The sequence below is a fragment of the Eleginops maclovinus genome, chromosome 9 (assembly GCF_036324505.1).
Source record: "Eleginops maclovinus isolate JMC-PN-2008 ecotype Puerto Natales chromosome 9, JC_Emac_rtc_rv5, whole genome shotgun sequence".
NCBI classification, from domain to species: Eukaryota; Metazoa; Chordata; class Actinopteri; order Perciformes; family Eleginopidae; genus Eleginops; species Eleginops maclovinus.
In genome coordinates this window covers 16,452,734-16,473,660 of record NC_086357.1, presented here as the reverse complement: position 1 = coordinate 16,473,660, position 20,927 = coordinate 16,452,734, and the positions used below count along the sequence as shown (strand labels likewise).

At 39.5% G+C, this 20,927-nt stretch overlaps 2 protein-coding genes across 3 annotated transcripts in view; one reads left to right on the top strand and one right to left on the bottom strand.

Moving 5' to 3' along the window:
- nr5a2 (nuclear receptor subfamily 5, group A, member 2) overlaps positions 1-13,396 on the top strand; it is a 59,382-nt gene extending 45,986 nt beyond the window's left edge. For both annotated transcript variants that reach the window (XM_063891143.1, XM_063891144.1), the window contains one exon: positions 12,386-13,396. In XM_063891143.1, the coding sequence (XP_063747213.1) occupies positions 12,386-12,633 (248 nt within the window). In that variant the 3' untranslated portion in view covers positions 12,634-13,396. The remainder of the gene's footprint in view (positions 1-12,385) is intronic.
- Positions 12,753-20,927, bottom strand: part of LOC134869485 (adhesion G-protein coupled receptor D2) — a 79,250-nt gene continuing 71,075 nt past the window's right edge. The window contains exon 26 of the mRNA XM_063891142.1: positions 12,753-16,302. Coding sequence (XP_063747212.1) covers positions 16,165-16,302 — 138 coding nt within the window. The 3' untranslated portion in view covers positions 12,753-16,164. The remainder of the gene's footprint in view (positions 16,303-20,927) is intronic.

Genomic DNA, 20,927 nt, shown 5'->3' with positions numbered 1-20,927 from the left:
TCATAGCATATGCAACACAGCTCTGCACTTCCAACTGAATATGGTGACATCTGCACAGTGGCAGTAGGATTTAATACACACTTTAACTCACTGCCTCGCCAAAGCAATACAGGAAATATCCCCTAAACCTCTCCTCCATTCCATCAATACACTCACTAACTACCGTAGTAGTGAGTACAACTAGAAAAATGCTCCTGTAAAAGTTTTTTTTCACTAAAGAAAAAACCTTTTTCCTCCCTTCTACCACCTCCTCTGCTCTCTCTTGCAATCCCATGTGGGGTGATTTAAGACGGGCAAGCTATGGAGAAACTGTTGCCCTCCATCTCTCCCCTCTTCCTTCCCTCTCATTCTCTCCCTCCCTTGGCCTTATTACAGGCTGTCAGTTTATTATAAAACATTAGGAAAGCAGAGGGACACTTGCAGTTACTGTCCTATCGATCGGCCGGGATAGATTCTGTGATTTAGAGTCAGCCTCTGCTCGCACCCTCCACATTCTCGCTCTCCTATTAAGGCACCAGCGCTTTGCTTTTGCTATTGATGTCTCAACATTAACAGTTACAAGCTGCTACACAAAATCAATGTTCAACTTTTATCACCGGCTGCATAACGCAGAAGACCTCCCGCCAACTGGTACTTAGCAGTCAAAAGGAGGAGCGGATGGTCCGCACGGCACGGCAGGTATTTTCTAAGTGATATCTGCAGTAATATCAATCCTGTGTACAGCATATAGGGGCTTTTAGGGGGGAGTTGAGGGCCTGAGAGCTCATGGATGCAGCATAGGAAAGTAAAGCTATAATAAACAAATTAGCACATGTTTGCAACTGAACAGACATTTCAGAGAATGAACGTGAGACGGGCAGGGAAGTTTTTGTTGAATCTCCAAACACATGCGTCATCACACCTTCAATCCCCCGCCACAAAACCACACATATAGAGTACACCACCTAAATGTCATCAACCACCAGTGACCACCGATCCACCTATCCATCACCAACCTGGAATTGTGTGTGTTATAACCCAGGTAGTGTGGATATAGAGTGGCTGAGGCCTTTCAAACATTTATGAGGGGCTACCGAGCAGCGCTACGGCAGCCCTTCTGGGACAAACAGCCCCCGGTCCTGTACTCTCATTCCCGATCAATGGAACTCAAGTTCATTACACACACTTTTCAGCAGAACGGCAGCAACCCATTTTTTTATACCCCTCCTTCCTCACCCTTGCCCACCGCTGGGGCTGCATTACACCTGCTTGTTTACGTGACTGCGTGTACAAGGGAAGATGGGGCAGGGAGAGTGTACCGACACTGTGTGTGTTTGTGTGTGTGTGCGTGTGTGTGTGTGTGTGTGTGTGTGTGTGTGTGTGTGTGTGTGTGTGTGTGTGTGTGTGTGTGTGTGTGTGTGAGTGTGTGTGTGTGTAGCTGCTCCCAGTGGCCAGAGCTTGAGGTTATCATTATGTACAGGTTGGTCCACTGCAATGCTAATGGTAATGCATTCTCAGTGGCCGCAGCCTGGGTCCCAGCGCTGTGCTAGCTAGGTTGCTACTCCTCTCCAATTAGAGGCTGAGGGATGTCTGTTTGGGGTCGGAAGGACAGGCCTGGGCTAGACGGGGCTCTGCGGAGAACAGGCTCGCATTAGTCAAGGAAAACAGACTTAGAGAACAAATTGTGCATACATTGAAGTGCAGCAGGAAATCTTCTCAACCAATTGATATGAATGATTTGTTGACTGGAGACCGTCTACTCCCTGGCCGTGATTTCATGAAGCTTAATAGTTTGTTTAGAGGACTTATTTAGTTTTATTCAGGTAACCTTACTGCTTTTTCACTGACCCAACTGACGTCCAATTGTACAACCTATTAAGTGTGGTTATAGTAGGCATTACATGCAGCACATGTTAATGTCACAATGTCAAAAGTCATTTTAAACATTTTGAGCTCAAAAGTGTGATCTCAACAGCATGGTAAAGTAAAAAAGTCAGTCAGTCAACAAATATGAGCTAATTCTAGCAATCAAAAGAGCACCAATGTTTTACTTATAAGCTGTGGATTTACAGCAGTGCTGCAAGATGAAGACTGTGTGTATGTCTGTGTGACAGCAGGGAAAGAACAACTGCCACAGTCATGCAGCATATTGATCAGACCGCCTGCCATGGCCTTACTTAAACATTACATACTCAACAGCAAAGAGTTGCACAACCCTCCCGAAGGAGTCACTCAACCAGCGATCAACTGATTTCTTGGTTGCTTTTTCTTTCATTTTCTTGCTCTCATGCACTCTGGAATGCCCTCAATGGCACAAACACAAACATTCACATAGTTGCAGACTGACTTTGCGCAGACACTTGATGTAGTATATAAAAAAGTAACATATATAACTTGCATGAGCTTAAGGATATTGGTAAAGAAAATAGTGGTGTTGTTCTTTAACGGTATTGCAGGTCAAATGTTCAAAAATACAAATGCAATCAGATGAACACCTAGCTTTACACACCCGACTTGTCAATCATTTGTTAAGTTGTAAATGTGAATGGCTTCACTCCTTTAATCAATGTCTCAGTGGAAGCTACAGTATTGCTGCTGCAGTCATTTCCTCAGCAAAGAGACATCTTTATGACTAGACATTTATGACTGCTATAGATCACAAAGTGTCATTAGTGTTACTGATTGCACAATCATTACTTTACGCAAAATGTAAAAGACAAAAGCGTGAAATGAACTCGGAGGGAAAAGCAAAGGAGAAGAGATAATGCGCATTATTGTTTTGATGATGATAATGTTGATTTTGATTATTATTGTAGTTGTTCTCATCATCTTAATTTGTCATTTCTGACTTACTGTACCCTTGCAAGTGTGTGAGCTTACACACAGAGGAAAAAATGCTGACGATTGAAGCAGAAGTAAAAATAATCCTGTACATTCACCTATGGTCCTGATATCGCAAATGCAGCTCAATGGCATCACAGTACTGCCTGGCATTCAGGCTGTCAGCCATTGTGTTCCTGCCTGAATGTGTACAGTGTAGAGGCATGTGTTTAAACTATGGTGGTGGTAAGCTATATGGTAGTCAGGTGGCTGCTATAAGATCATACACCCTCTTGCTTTTGCTCTTTGCGCTTCTGTGTGTGCGTGCATGTCTTTGGACAATGTGGTTATGGGATACTTCTGGCAGGGCAGAGAACAGCAAAGCTTTAAGGTGATGTGTGTGTGCATGCTGTGGCATGTGTGTGCGTGTAACTAGAGACAGTGATTAAACGTTTTAAAGCACAGATGATCCAACAGGTGCTCTGGCTCGCTGTCTCTTGTTTTCCCAGCCTTTCACGCTCTCCCTCTATTTCTCTGCATTGGGCCCCCACCTTCTCTGTGACCCCCCACTCCTAAACCATCGCAGCTCCTTTCTTGTCAATTTGTTCTTGCCCTGAAGGATATTTTAAGCAACAAAGCCTTGTGAGTCCACTATCTTTCACACAAAGACAAACACATGTTAAGCATAGCTATTCCTTGTATTGCATTTATAAAAAGAAAAAGACATGGTGCAATGGAAACCTTAAGAGCTCCTGGCAAATGTTAGAAATACGGGTCAGGGAGCCAACACATGTTGAAACACAAGAGGGCATTAATCACACAAGTTCTCTTTATACACGTAACAGAAAAAAAGGTTGTATAATGTAAAGGAATATTCCTGGGCACTGCCAGACATTTGTCATGCCAGCTCTTGGCCTGTGCAAGTTGCCTTGGAGCATAAAGTTGTACTTTAGTGCCACCTGGCACTGATATCCATAGCCACTGTTGGTATGAAACTGTATGCCTGTAAAATCTTACAGAGCTCAGTGGTGTTTGACACATGGACAGCAAAATAAACTCTGCTCGTAAACAAAGATCTGATAAAAGGAAATAAATGGGCAGCCAGCATCAGACACAAAGAATCTGTTATAATAGACCCAAAACATCTGACACATAGGCTTTTGTTAATATGATGTTGTCTTGTAGGAACATGCAAGTGAAAACAAATCCTCAAAATCTCTCATTTGCTCTTCTTTACTATCACTGTTCATTTGACTGTTAACATTTGACAAAAATATATATATATATATTAAAACCACAGTTCTATAAATGAAGTCCATCTTTGAGAGGTATTGTGCAAACTTATCATCTCACATTAGCTCTGAGGTTAAGGAATGAACGGCCACAAGCATATAATACTTTTGATTAATTTAAACCCAAATATGCCCTTAAGTTGACTCCAAATGTCACTTGACAGGGGACCAAAACAACACAGAGAACAAAGAAATTAGAGAAGGGGGTGGGGGGGGAGCATCACACTGTCTAAAGGCCACACTACCTGCTGGCTTCCATCATCAAATGAGAACGAAGCAAAAAAGATGGAGTGAGTGAGGTAGATGTTAAACAAGAGAGGGCAGGAGAGGAGAGGAGTGTGAGAGAGGGAGGGAAAATGACGCTATGGATTAACTGTCCTTCATGCTGAAAATATACATCCCCAGGCGCTTGCCACTGAATTATTAATTCAAATTTGTCAGAGAAAGAATGAGAGAAATCTATTGACGGGGAGACGGGCCCTTTAATGGTCTCATTAAAGGGGAGGCTTCCCACACCAGGCACCTTCTGTACTGCTGCAGGAGTTTTTGGGTTGGTGGAGGTTAGAGGGGGATACTTGACCCCCCAATGATTTTCTGTCACTTTATGATAAACAAGAAAGGTTGACATGCCCCTCCTCTCTCCACACTTTCCCTGCACCACCAAACTAACCCTGTGTGTAATTAGCCAAGGGGTGCAAAAGTGCACTGAATGTAAACGAGGTTCACACACATGCATTGATAGAAAGAGACAGCAACACACACACACACACACACACACACATTACAGCTGTGCCTGCTTTTACTGTTGCTGACAGGTAAAAATGAAGTGAGTGAGGGGGGTGGTTTTGTTAGTTTATAAGAACCATAAAAGTAACCTCACAGGTACAAGCAAAAACAATAAAAAATTCATGAGAATACCGATTTTTTTTCTTGGCATCGCTCCAGAGATTGCTTCCTCAAATGACGTTGTTGTCCATTAGATTTCAGTTTGCCGGTAAAGTGTTACTGTCATTAGCTACATATAGCTATATGTCTGCGAGCTGTTTTGGTGAGGGGAGGTTAACGGTCTGTAAAATCCTGATGGCATTAGCAAGGTGAGAGAGCAGGGACCTGTGGGTGCACTGCGCCATCTGAGGTCAGATCATTGAAATGTATTTGGTGCCGCCTCCATGGGGACTAAAAGGGGCAATAAGAAGTGTGGGGGGAGACAAGGGAGACCACAGGCTCATTGCTGATTCAAATCTCTCAATATCCCTCTGGCAAATGGATTTTCATAATGCTGAGACAATGGGATTTTCCCCCACAGCAAAATGATTTTTAGACCATTGAGTCCGCAACTTGAAGAAATTAACAACAGCACATGGGGCCAGTTGACAAGAATATTTAAAGCTAAAGCAAAGAAATAAAAATAAATAAAAACAACTATAAAACAGGCAAATCTTTTTTGGTGTGTTGTTTTGAGGCTGGTAAATAAATGTCTGTTCTTTATGCAACACAAACTGTTCACTGGGTTATATCAAATATCAAAATATGCAGTTTCAGTTAATGTTCATTCTTCTTGCAAGTTAGGGTTATTATTTAGCTGTTATAATATTAATATTTTGACTGATTATTAATTCAATTGAATGGACGACCAAGCGCCTTCAGCCGGGAGTCAGATGGAAGATCTGTTGTGTGTAGTTTGATGAGCTTTAAGGGCTGCACCTGATGGTCTGACCTGCATCAGGATACATCAGATGAAAATGTTTCCATCGATGGATTCCTGACTGTTCTGTGCTTCCTTATGTCTTCACCATGACCCTGAGTCTTCAATGTGTCCCTGTGGCAACAACAAGTTATGTATTTTTATTCTAATATGGTGCAACTGTCACAAAACCTATAACCCCCAGGGATTAATAAAGTATTTTGATTCTAGATTAGTTGTTAATATATTCCTTTAATTGATTTTAATTTCTATTTTACTGTATTCAACAGCAAGTAACTACTACCATAATATGTTAAAGTTAAATAATACCATTTTATGTACAAAAGTCTGAACTATTCCTTTAATTATTGTTCCTACAAATATTGTCCTCCCTGGCTATGCTGATCTTCTAAAGCTCTCAAAGTCTATAACAACACAGCCACTAATAGGACCAACTTATACAGGATGTAAATTTGTTTTCCCCTTCACCTCAGGATAAACCCTGAACACCTTCTAGCCAGCATAGTCAATGAGAGAAGCTTGTCTGCTTCCTGCTACGAGTGCCTTTTCTATTGCTTATTTTATCGGACCTAAGGCACTTTTCCCTTCCTCACAATATCTCTCGACCTCTCTCCATCGTCCACTGAGCACACCGACCCGTCCTTGGGCGACAAAAACTGAACCAGCTACTACCTCTTTAGCTTAACAACAATAGCAATTATGTCAGAGTAGGTTTAGATTTGACTTAATATATCCCCTACTGGACGGTACCTGTGTAATTCTCTTTTAAAGCCGCATGGCGTTTGGCCCCTTGTGGTTAAAGGGAGGGTTTGATGAGTGGGCAGGCAAATTGAGCCTTCATGCTTTAGGGTATTCTGACAAAAGCCCGTCCCCATTGGTGGGCAGTTTCCAGGCACTGTGAGATGGTTGATATTATGCATTGTTAGCGCAGAGGATATTTTGCCTCTGGACATTGGGCTTTAAGTTAGCTTGAGGGCATATAGCTACAGTATTACTCTATAACGGTGAAATAAAGGGTCACTTTTCAAGATGAGGGGTCACTGTCTATGGCTTAATGAGGCCTTTGTCAGCTGAATATGCAGTTATTGAGTGTAAAGGTTACACCCTAATATCCTTCAATTAATTAAATAAGAACAAAAGAGATTCTAAATTAGCTATCGCTGATCGGTGCTTGATAGACTCAAATATAATTGTTGACTATAAGGTATAGGTTGCCTTTGCTACAGTGGGGTATCTGGGGTTTCTTCTATGAGAACAATAGTTATACAAAATAAGGAAATAAAGTGTGGAGGAGGTGTTTTGTTGTTATTCCTAGCCTAATCCCATTTCATAGCCTGCAGGCATGAATATGGTCCCACCAAAGTAACTGTCGGCTGGTTGAAAAGCATCAGAAACCTGCCTTTGAGTTGAGCCATTTGGACAATAATGAACATTTTTACCAACTCAACATGTGCACTAAAGTAGTTTTTCTTCATGTCATGTTTTGTGGCATGTAGCAGTGTCTGTAGTTTAAGTTTTCTTTAGAGAGATTGAAAGTCAGCTGATACATGCTCCTCCTGTGATAGAATTGTAACTGTATGTTACCCTTGAAGCATTTGGCGTATCAAGTCCCCCTCCAAGAACCCCCATTACATGTGAAGGAGCACATAACTCTAGTTTACCCATCCTGTGTTTTCACTCGCCTCAAACGTGGAGACGTCGTATCTGAGAAAGGGAATTCCCCAAATGGGATTTGGATAAAAACAAGGAAGCTTAGGGCTCCGGGGAGAAGGGAAACTTGTTTGCTGGCATACAGTGATAGATGAGGGAAGCTGTACAGGAAACACACTTCCTGGTGAAATGCTGTCAATGGAGTATTGATGGGAGATGTGAGTATGTGTGTGTTTGTGTACCTTATGGCGAGTGGTGTGAAGGTTAAATAGGCAGTAAGGGGGTTCATTTTCTCCAAAATAAAAACAAGGGCCAGCAGTGCACCGAAACTCAGATAATAGCCTATAGTGATACTGTTAACCATGCGACCATTGCCCCTTGCCCTGTGAACCTTGTTTGCTTTGATATCCCTTGCACACAGTTTTTTTAACACCACACTCGTATACAAACACACAGCCAGATTCTCCCAATGAACACATAGCTCCACATGTTGCTTATTGTGGGCAGTCCTTAGTCCTTACCTTGTCCCAGCAACCCACCCAGATTCAAAGGTTATTGGGTTCTCTTCTTTCAACGCCCATGTTTCTGATTGGAGCCGAGCTGCAAAGCAGATTAATAATAAATGAAGTAGCAGTTAACAATGTTGACTTGATAACATCAAGAAGGGTGCAATAAAGAGGACTTGGCCAGGACATGGGTTCAATCCATCGCTCTTTGAAGCACTGCAGCCGTAGTAAAAGGTGAATCAACTTTGATAGGCTTGCATAAACGTCTGTGAAAGTCCCTATTGGAAGACCAGGAGCTTCTAATTCCCGCCTATACAGGAAGTGAACAGGTTGTCTTCCACTCACATTTAATTGGTCAAGTTTACTGACAGCACTTGACTCAACAACCGTTTATGACCCAAATGTTTTATGTGTGGTTTTTGGGGCGGTCAGGAAACGCATGTTGTGAAGTTTGAAAGGCACAATGACTTGAAAGCATGTGACTGAGAGGTTTATTGATTGGGGCACTAAGATTGTAATTTTAGAGGCCATAGTGTTATTCTGCCATGTCCAACTGTTGCCTTTATAGAAGTATCTTATTATGAGGATGGGGGTCGGGACAATAACACCCTAACTGAACACATTTTGGTCTTCCTCAAAGTTTTTTGAGGTGATTGAAATTTAACAAATGAAACTTTTCTCTCTTACATTTTTTGTGCTTTTGTTTTTACCATTTTTACTTATACCATGGATTTATAGAAGGGTCAGGTCTTACCCAGCTAGGATATATTAACAGGCTGACTTACTGGATATTGCAGTACTTCTCTACCACTTTAGCTTCTTAAAGCTATAAAACAAGTAAGGCCTGCTTGCCTTTGCACAGAATGGTAAACTGTGACAAAAAAAGCGATGTTTCTGATCAAAGGTTATTAGTGTCCTGTCTGTTAGCATCATAGACATGAGAGTGAGGCAATGGAGCGGATATTTGCATGTGTGTGTGTGTGTGTGTGTGTGTGTGTGTGTGTCCCTGGAGCAGGTGGGTTGTAAGGGGCGGTAAAAGCACATGCGAACACGAACACGAACACGAACACACACACACACACACACACACACACACACACACACACACACACACACACACACACACACACACACACACACACACACACACACACACACACACACACACACACACACACACACACACACACACACACACACACACACACACACAGCACCGAGCAAATCTAGTCTAATTAAAAGGCACAGCAGTGATTTCAGGGGCTCAGTAATAGTGAATGTGAATGTGAATGTGTGTGCGTGTGCATGTGTGTGTGTACTTTTGCATTAGGTCGCTTGTTTGAGCATGATCGGCCGTCAAATGAAACAATGTATTCCACGGGACCTCAGGGTTTCCATTTGAGTATTCAGATGCGGTGCAGCAACGAACTGTGGCTGTTTTATGTGAAAAAAAAGTTGATAATTAGTCCCACAGTGACTGAACAATGAGATGGAGAGAGAAAGAATGAAAGGGGGGGCATTGGAGGAAGAGGAGAGAACGCTTATTACACTTAATGCTCCGACCTGACACTGTCTGGGAATCATTGATCAATTGTTTATTTTATGTTCCCCCTAACCACTCTTCTCTACTTGACAATCCTTCTTGTTGCTGATGAGAAAAAACATTTCTCATCAACCAGTTATTTTTCTGATTTTACCAACAGGAGCACAAATCAAACTATTGTCACATGTGCTTTTTCTCTTCCTTTTTTGGAGTCCCTTGTTCATTATTTTTTCAAAAGGGGCTCTGGCAATAATTAGCAATTAAAATGCTGTCTTTTTGCCACACTTTACCCTAATTAGCTTGACAGAGACATTGGGTACTAATTCTTTCTAGTCCCCCCCTCCACAATATCCACACAGACCAAACAAACTACCCTCAACATGCCTAAACACTCATGCAGACACACACAAACACCTACTAAAAAATCAGAGAAACCATGGCAACACCTCCCAATGTTTTTGCTCTGGGCTCACCTTGTCATGTTGGTGCAGAATTAACTAAATCAAACTCAGAAGAGGTTAACACTGCAGAACTGATTCTTTAGCAACATGACATGTTTGTTATGGACATTGTACTGCAGAAAAAGACATTTTGACTCATCCTTTGTACGAGGTAAAACTGATTGTGCCAACCAACAGATACGCTATTTCATAAAGTCATTTATGAGTCAACACCTGGCTTTAGTTACCAAAATGTTGTTTTCTAGTCTTTTCGGCTTAAAACAACCTTGCAAATGTGTATGTCCTAAAATCAAAAAGGGACACATATTGGGCTATGTTATGATAATTCCAGTTTAGACTCAATTCACTTTTGGATACAGTTTCATTTTCCCCACGAGAATGTTATTCTGTGCAGTGTGGACAAAGCTTTAAAACAGCATTTAGGAAGTACAATTGACAGGAAATATAGCTCATGTATCCTGATGCAAATATAACAATCTCAGCATTTTAAAAATACTTTCTCAGCAACTCTTTTTTATTCCATTGCTTTGCTTTGATATAAACAAGCCTACTGTTTTTCTTGTTGACCTGCGTAGGCTGTCTGTGTGTCAAAGCCTAAAGCCCACACTGGTTAGCTTATGTAAGGCTATATCGATGGTTCTCGGAGGTGTTGATGGTTTGAAAGCTGGTTCAGGAGTCTGATAGGGGGTCAGACAGCTGAGTAGCAGCAGGAAAAAGCACATGTCATGTTTGTTTGGAGCCTCTTTTGTCACAAGCCGTGCACCCTCCCCCCTTTCCTGCCCTCCTCTTGGCCTTATTTAGCCCCCCGCCGTGTCACACAGAGGTCAGGGTGAGCTTGCACATGCTACACACCACCTCACATACACAGGCAACACAAGCATGCAAAAACACACACACACACACACACACACACACACACACACACACACACACACACACACACACACACACACACACACACACACACACACACACACACACACACACACACACTCACAGATTGTAATAGCATGGAAGAGTGCATCATAGATGGAAGTGCCTTGAAGGATCTGCTTCTCATTCTCTAGACCTCATTAGTTGCTGATTTATCTCCCCCCTCCTTCCTCCTAATGCTCTAGGTGGGTGGATGGGGTATGTGTGAGTGTGGGAAGGGGGTACTGTGTGAGCAATATTATGTGTATTTCAATGGATTAGTCTTTGAGCTTCTGTGAGAGAAAGGCAGATATTTGGCATGAAAGATGGTACATTTTAGTGTGCGGCAGTGTATGTGTTGGACCAGAGGTGTCAACTAAACACAGGGACTCTGTCATTCCACATTAGCTCACTGTGAACACACTCAACCTGGGGTCAAGCGGATTAATAAAAGATCTCTCACACACACACACACACACACACACACACACACACACACACACACACACACACAGAGCTGCTATCTGATTAAATATTCTGCCGCCCTGCACTTCATAATCATGACAAGTACACACAGCGCTCAGGTCCACCATTATCCATTTAGCAAATTTTGGTCTTGTCTTGCAATAATCTGCTCAAACCCCAAGTGAGCTTATTATGGCCAAGGAAAAGTGCTTAAAGCTACGCGTAAGGGTAGGATTTTGGAAAGATGCAAAATGTATTTTGCACAAGGAATTAATACTGAAAAAAGGACTTCCCACCAATATGAATTTCTGGGCTCTAAGTGTAACCTGCAGTTTAAGTGATTACTGTTTTTAAGATCAATGCTTGTTTTTTTCACAAATAATTAAAACACATTCTGTTTTGTTATGATATAAAAGGAGCAGGTTAAGGAGCAGCTCTGGTGCTAATATGACTGTAACTCTGCCCTACATAATTCATTGACAACTAGGGAATTAATCTCTCGGGATAAGAGGTTTTGCCTTTACCTGGTTCTCTCTCTCAAGAGACGATTCAGAGAATAATGAGAGAAGGGTTTTTTTCGTCATGAAAAGTCCTCTTTAAAATTATAAAAAACATAAAGCGACAAACAAAGAAGGGAACCTTTTTGTCTTTTAAATATAAACCATTATAATAATACATTATATTTCTGGTGCATTATGGATCGATCATTTATCTCCTTGAGGATACAGTGGTGCTTTATTGAGTTATAGTTCCTGCCATAAAGAAGTCTGAGATAATATTATGAGAAATTAAAAGTAAGCTTGAACACTTGGCCTAAATATATTGTAGGACTAGATGTGCATACATTCTAATCATGCTGTTAATGTACTGTGGGCACATTATGCCTTCAAAAACAAATTCAGCTGTTGTGACATCTCTGGTTTGTAATTATTTGCCATTATGCCATGTTTAGGCTTCAATTTGATGTGCTATTGCTTTTTTATTATAATCAAACAGCACCCATAGATGAGTAAGTGTCAAGCAATCTAACCCTTTTCTTTTTCTTTTGATAGATGTCAAGAACCTTGAGAACTTTCATCTAGTAGAGAGTGTCCAGGAGCAGGTCAACGCAGCGCTGCTGGACTACGTCATGTGTAACTATCCGCAACAAACGGACAAGTTTGGCCAGCTGCTCCTCCGGCTGCCTGAGATCCGAGCCATCAGCCTGCAGGCCGAAGAATACCTTTACTACAAACACCTGAACGGGGATGTGCCCTGCAACAATCTGCTCATTGAAATGCTTCATGCAAAGAGAGCTTAAGAGAGGACTGCACCACACGTAATGCAGCTGTGCAAACAATTTCAGTTCCGCTGCTGCAAATAACTGAACCTCCATCTCAGAGTGGACTGAGTGATGACCTGGAGGATGGAGAGCAGAGATTGTTAGCAACTTTTGTTTATATAAAGCTCATTTTGATTTTGAAGTTACAACTTGGAATACAGATCTGGATAAACACACAAGCACAGAGACAAATAATGTGTAAACACTAACAGTATATGGATCCTTTTATTCTATTAAAAAAAAAGTCTGAAAGAAAAGCCTCTTCTCCTCCACAAAAAAGACAATATTAAAAGTAAGAGGAGAAAAACACTTGAAACAAATGTGGCTCAAGATGGGATCCAATCATCTGGAAAAGAACACATTATCAGGCTGGCAGGTTGAAACTTAAGAAATAACCACTCTTAAATGTTTGAGCACTGTGGACATTTTGAGATGCCATTTGTGCTAAGACAGGAAGCTGAGAAACACCACCTATCTTTCGGACAGACAGCTTTGTGACTAGAGCGGTGGCTTTTTTGGTCGATGATCCTCCGAATGCTCTCTCACTGAAACCAGCTTTTAGCTGTTGTTGGTACTGTAAAGATGAACGGACAGCCAGTCAACCAGGCCAAAGACTCTAACTTACTATCACATCTGTTTTTTGAACTCACAAAACACGCCTGCCACGGCAGCTTGATCTGACTGAGGGACGAACTGAAAAAAAAAAAAGTCTAAAAAAGAAACAGTCTTTATTGAACAAAATGATAGATAGGCCAATAAGAAGAAAAAATCGGAGTTTTTTTTCTCTTGTAATGGAAGACTTTTGCTCCTCATGGTCATATTGTCGTACCCCTTTCTTATTCCACCTCCCTGAATCATCTTAAACTATGTACCTCAGAAAGACCAGTGTTAAATAAATTCAATTAATGATGTAAGCTGAAAAAAGTGTATTTATAGCCCCTTTTTCCTGCAAAACACACTCTCTTTTTAGTATTTCATTGCAACTGGAACAAAACAAAGTGTGATTCTTGAGACGGAGAAGGATCGACCCTGCCTTTGTCCAGAAAGACCAAAGGCTGCTCCAAAACAGAAGGAGGAAATTACAAAACCTTAATAATCAGTATTATAATGGGGGAAAAAAAATTGTGATGTCACAGTTATGTGAGTCTTGCCTTATTTCATTACCATGCTAGCTAACCGTGCAGATGTGAATGAAAATATGTACAAATATATATATAAAGTATTAATGTAAAAATTAAAAAAGAATAATTCAACAGGTGTTTACATTCATGTGGTCATATGGGAGAGAACTGTGATGAAGCATAAATTGCAAAGCAATGATTTCCTAAAAAATGAAATCAACAAAACGAAAAAAAAGATCCTCTGGTTCGCTTTCTTTGGTGTGTGTACAGTGTTTATTTGTTATTTGTTTTGAGCAGTACTTAAATTATGTCGTGAGACACTAAAATCAAGAAGGAATCACACTTAAGATATTAATTTCTATCTTGTCTGCTGGCATTTAAACATTTTTTTAAAAGCATTGCTGTATAAGGGTTCTGTTTCACTTACAACCTTTTTTGTAGATTTCCTTTCCTTTTTTATTTACAGTGCTTTTACCTTTTTGATGTACAGTATGTCACTGGTTACGCTTAATAATGAAGATAATTTATTGCGTGTCTGGGTTTCCATCTTTGTGTTACATGGCGTGAGGTTTCCATGCCAGAATAAATTTGTTTTCTGTAGCATGTTCTTGTTTTGTTTCCATAATTAGTTCATTGATGCAGCTCTGGAGCAAAATAGTAAGCTTTTAAAAACTAAAAAAATCACCATAATTTTGTTTGGCTTTTAAATGTTAATGCAAGTCAAAAACATGGAATATTGTATTGAAGACAGTAGGTATGAAAGACGTTTGAAGTTATTTTATTCAAACTGCATCATTGTTCTTTCGAGTTTGCTCTTATACCAAAGACGGCATCTTTACCCCTTTGATCTGTGACTTCTAGTACTGTGTCCTAAATGGCTTTCTTTTCACAAAAAAATGGCACCCTAAATTATTTCATGTGGAATTGTTCACATGTACTGTTCTTGTTGTTACTGTTCAAAAATGTCCAAACGCTTGCCTCCCACATTTACTTGTGGTTTATTTGTTTACCTGTCAACATCTTATCAATTAGGTCATAGAACAATCGGGAGTCTTTCAATGGCATGTTTATTGTACAGAAAATTAACTTAAAGTCCCATGTTATTAAGCAGTTGAGTTTCTGATCTCAATTTTCTGACACCCTCATCAGACAATCTTTTATCAGCAACTTTCTCAAATTCTGTGTTGAGGTTCTGCTGCTGCTTTGAATGTGCCATTACATACAGGTGAACTCTACACCACATGCAGGCATCAAGTCATGCAAATTAATTTGGTCAATGCTCCATTCGCAACAGCAGGCTTTCTTTTTTTTTTTTATTAAACGTATTAAAAAAAATAATAATAATAATATTTAGTCAGAATTTGGAGGTTAAAGTTTGGTTTTAAACAAATCAGTCTGTAGCTTAAGATCAACTCTTTAACTCATGGTTAAACGAGGAATTTATTTATGTATTTATTATCATTAAAATGCTCACGTACGCTGTCAACACATGGGTACAAAATGGATCAAAATGCTATATCCCTCCTGCTTTTTTATGACTTTTTCCCCGCTTGCTGTTCTTCTGACTGTCCCTATCACTGCCTCTGTCATTGGGAGCGGCTCTCTGAGACTAATTTAATTTTCACTCATATTTCAATAAATGATTATTATGCTTATATCTTCAGATTCTGGCTTCCAGCACACACTAATGCTGTCCCGTTTTGCTGCATAGGTTTTTTGTGGGGAAAAGGAAAAGCTATTTCAACCTGCTTCGAATAACGTAGGAATAAGTTCAAATGGGAAATAAGATGTAAAGAAAGTTAACTCAGCTGTCCTACTTTTTTTTTTTCATGCCACTATTTGAGAGTTTGATAATGGAGTGACAGGAAACCGGGGGAGAGAAAAAGCTGATGGCATATCATAAAAGTCTCAATATGATTGACATCTCACACTGACTGATCACAAATAGGGCCCATTACTCAGTTTATGTATCTGAATGCAGTACTACCGCACACTTTACTGGACGATATTCAGTAGTGCTCTTAGAAGCGGCAAGTGAAGCCATAAAAAATAAAACACCATGAAAGACATACAAGCATAAAAAACAATGAACTTTTAGTTGACAATTTGGAGTTTAGATCAAAGTTATAATTGAGGCATTTAGCTTACATTATTATGCAGCACATTTTAAAATAAGAACAATGTCTAAAGCAAAAATAAGTCCTACAAAATGGAAAATAGTAACAACTAGTACAAAGGTATGCACTGAAAAAAACAAAGATGTGCTGCGTCTCTACAGTGATCATAAGAGAGAATAGTGAAGGGGAAAAAAAGCTATAATATAAGTAAAATAATTCACCAGCTTTGATAAAAAAAAAAAAAGAAACTTCAATCACCGTCACCAGCCAGGTCAGTCAACGTGGACGAGGCCATAGCTTTTCTGAGGCAAAGGACTTCGGGGGAAGCAGGAGGCGGTAAACTCCAGGTCCATGGGAACATGAAGACTACAACCAGCTGGCAAGGCATCCACCTCTGAGGAACAGGGCTCCTGGATAGGAAACAGGGATCCACAGAAAATAAATAAAATGTATTTATTCACACATTAATAACACAAGGTTGAAGTAAAATTCACTGGTAGATTTTAGGAGAACACAGGTACATTCAACACTTTACCTATTGAAAGTTATATTAAAGGATAGAGTATCTGTAACTAAAAGGTCTTTTTGGGTGGGAATGAGGCACATTTTGTCATTACATTTGGTCACATGAAACCTTCCTCTAAAAAAAAGTGTCATTTGTCAAAGACACTAAAATATCCCCAAAGTTATTTTGAATTTGCTTTACACTCCAGTGTTTCAGAAGGATTAAGACTGTCCACAGTTTGCATCTGATCATTTTATTTAAGGTTTGCTATCAAACAGCCTCACTTAGAATATATAACTAATTAAACTTCTTTTCAAATCATGAATTTATGCAATAGTAAGATATTTCTCCAAAATCTATACAATATTTTAAAATCAACCCATCAACGAATGCATTGATCAATAATTCAACTGAAGAAGTGATGTCTATTATGGGAAATGATTTAATATCAAAAGCAATACAACTTGAACAGAACATCACTGTTCAATCTTAACTTTTGACGCTCTAACGGGGCACATTGGTGTTAATACTAATTAGATCTTCGTTATTTATTAAAACATACTTCTGCTTTTACAAAGTGATTATCCACACTATTGTATTGAATGATCTTAAGACCTTCACTTTTTTAAGGTACAGTTTTGTGAAAAAATCAATGGAATCAGCTGCTCATATTTATTTTCTTGTATGTTGTATAAAAACATAGATTTTAAAATTGTTTGGTTGTCACACTACATCATACAGTAACCATATCCCTTTGAATGATACAGTATTCATCTCATTTACCTTCAGTGTAATTGTTCCGAATTTTTGGATTATCCAAGAAAAACACGTGTACAATTTGCCCTGCTCTTCGGACATAATAAAAACAAAGTTGAATTGTTTCTCCAGAAATGACGTTGATTTTTTATATCTAATATAAACGTACATCAGATTTTCACCTCCCTATTTTCAGGATCTCAGTCTAAAACCAAAACCAAACTCCAACAATGGAAGCACACAGGTTTTTAATTGTGTCTTTTAATAAGCAAACTTTTTAAAATCTACCGTTTTTCATAGTGTTTTTTTTTATTCGTGATGCACATGTTTATAAGGGATTATGCGATTGCCGAGGAGTTGATGATAATGTTCTTGTGCAGCATTAAGGATGCTGGTCACAGCCTGGCAAGAGGCCAGCTCAATCCCCGGTGCAGGGTTGCAATCCTCACTTGGAGCTTGGCTTGCAGTGCCTGGCCTCCTGTCTGTAAATGTGTTAAACCTGCTTTCACTCTCCCTGAATTTGTATAAATAATGTATATACATTTATCCACAGACTCTAACAAGTGCAGCCTCAGGTGAAAATACTCAGAAATGCATGCTATGCGCATCCCCGAAGGTAGACATCATCTCCAAACCGACCGACTCAAAAGATAACCACACAGAGAGGAAGAAAAAAGAAAAAACACAAATGAATAACTTGCCAAAAGCAACAAAAACACACAGTTTTTCTTGCACACATATGCAGTGCTGTCAGATTCTAAACAAGTTTTCCTTTCCGTCACACAAACAGCCGCAAGTTGTGTCTACCAGTGTGATGAGAAGCTTTTAAACTCTGGAACCACATCACTCGTGTTTACCGAGATGCGCTTGTATGCTTCCGTGCATTGTCAAAGCGCAGTCAAAGATAAAGAGATTGAGGGCACAAGAAAAACAAACGCTTTTGGAAGTGTTCCAAGATTGCAAAGAAAATGTGCAACTGAACGCTAGAATAAGCAAGTTTGGTATTCAGTCCTTTATCAGGCAGGACCGGAGGCTTAAGAGTCCGGAAAAAAGCTGAACCTGTCTAAATAAATGAGCCGCCCAGCGCCACATGCTGGATTAATCACTGGCTCTTTAATAGACTATAACATTGTATGCATTATTTATTGCAATTTCTTTTCTTTCTCATTAAAAACTTTTTTTAAAGCAACAACCACATGTTTTAACACAAGGTTTCCTAATTTTGTACGGCTGGGTTTATCGTATTATTCTAGGTTAAACATTTGAATGTAGGCTATTTATTCTCAACTCAGTATCCAGCAGCTTTGCATTTTTCCCTCAAAATAAAAAAAATGACATCACGATGAATTAAATAATACATAAGGACATTAAAGCACATCAACAAAACACAAATTGGCACCGCAGAGAGAAATACAAAGGTATACAGGTATGCAAAACTGAGCATCCTCCTACTGTTTATTTCCCTGGTGTAGTTAGCTTTAAGGAAGATTTTTTGAAACTGGCAAAGTGTATAACATTTGATCAGATTTGGTCATAAATCTGGATCCCCAAAAAAGTATATCAGCACTTTGGCAGTGTTTAATCCTTGGAACGATCACTGGCATTTTATATAAATTTTTCCAATTATATCAACAAATTCTTCATTTGTTTATGGTCTCATTAATTGAAAATAATCTCCAAACCAAGTGAATGAAACATTTTATTGATGAATAAGTCGTTTATTCATCTGTTTTTGAGGGTTAAATCTGGCAGAGGCTCACAGGTGAAGAACAAGGAGGCTTAAGAGAAACAGCCCAACTCTTCAGAGAGGCAATTACCCAACTTTCTAATCACTTATACCAAACAGCAACTGGGGGACCTATTGTTTGGCGGCCTGATGGACAAACTTTAAAAATGTAAAGATCGAATTAATAGGCAAGCATTGTTAATGGGAACACTCACTATTGTTATGCAAAAGACTCACTGTGGCATGCAAAGCAAATACACTAAGGTTTGGAGATGGAATGGTTTGAAGGCCGCTGCCGTTTCATTTCAAAGCATGCATTATACATCATTGTGCATAAAGAGGAAGCCTACAGCATTATGTTTTTTTTCCGCAATGATTATCCTTTATTAGTCATTAAAAAGAGAGCGATAGAGAGAGAAAAATACAACTTTTAAGCACCTGAACCTCGCTGCCAGCATTCCATTAATTGCCTGCACAATGGGGAGAGTCTTTGGAGATTTTTCAATTTCAAAAAATGAGGAGCATGCATTCAGTCGTGCTCATGTTATACCAGCACTTAAATCCTACAGAGCTCACATAAAAAAGGACTCAAGGTTACATCCGATTGAAAGCCTCCAACTACAGCCACTTCAGAAATCCATTTAGCAAGTGGGGGGTTAGAACATCTAATTCAAACAGTCGCCCTGTTAAAACGGTTGCACCAATGTCTTTTAAAAACACACTACACAAACACACACAATTTCAGGCACACACTTTTCTTCTGTGTTTGCTTGGCTCCATTGTAGGGAAGGATGAACCTTGCACATAGAGAGATGACACAAAGAATTAATCTTGCCTGACCTCAGCCAAGTGGCGGAGGTGAATGCTTGACTACGCGTGGAATCTTGACCTTTGCTTCGACAGTGTCAAAAAGAGTGCTCCAAGAGAACGTCAAAGAAAGAGGTCTGTGGTCATGTTAGTACATGATGACCTAAATCTCAACACACTGTTTTCTGGCTGCAAAATCCTTGGTATTGACAATGTTTTTCTCATAAAAATCCAAAAGGCATTATAAAAACAAAGACAATAAAGAAAAAAAAAAAGAAATTCAAACAATTTAATCAAATCAAGAAGGGGAGGGAAAATATAGTCACTACATACAGTAGGTGATGTTTCCTTTTTGAGGGAACTGATGACATATTATTGCAATGTCAATGAGCCACTGCGTGCCATTGCAATTCCCAGTTATTGATATAAATAAATGTTTTCATGTAACTGCCCCTGGATAGTTACTTATTCTTATAGTTTATTGTTTTGAGTTTGCTGTGTTGACCACACTTGTGCTAACTAATTAAAGAATTCTGCTATAGTGGTAGTTTCTTAGAAACTTCTTTAAGTACTGAAGGAACATTCGTCACTTCTCTCATCACCTTTTCCCAGAAAAGACTGCAGACTATTAGTCAACCGCATGAAATGTTTCTGCACTCAACAATAAAGTTGTTTGTGACACGAGCGAGCTACATATAGGAAATCAGGACACCCACACGCTGCCACGTCTTGCTTATTAATGTACTTCTAAGAAAGTTGTGTTCTGCAACCTAACACCGAAGTGTTTAGAAAAAAAGTAAAGAGGTTCCCAACCTGAAAAAAGACAGTATAAGACTGGCATTTTATAAAAGTAGACATTTAAGTATTTAGTTTAACGGATTCCTGAGGAGGTGATGTATAGTACTTGAAAATTCACTTTGCACAGACTGGCCCTGATGTAAGAAATGTTATTAACTTTAACATCAGTGTTTGTTTGCAGTCACAATATTATTATTTTTGACTGCAAAGTGCTACATCAACATGTGCTACATGTAAACAAATAAAAAGAACTAGATCTACATCACAAAGAAAATACTGTATATCCTTGAATGTACATTCTATACCGCTCACAAAAACAAAAGACTTAGATGATATTAAGTGTGTTCCAATATGTCTGCTAATGTGTATGTTTGTATGTGTATCTGTCTCAAAACATGGATGCAAGTATCCGTGCATTTGCAGGTCTATCAGCTACATCAATA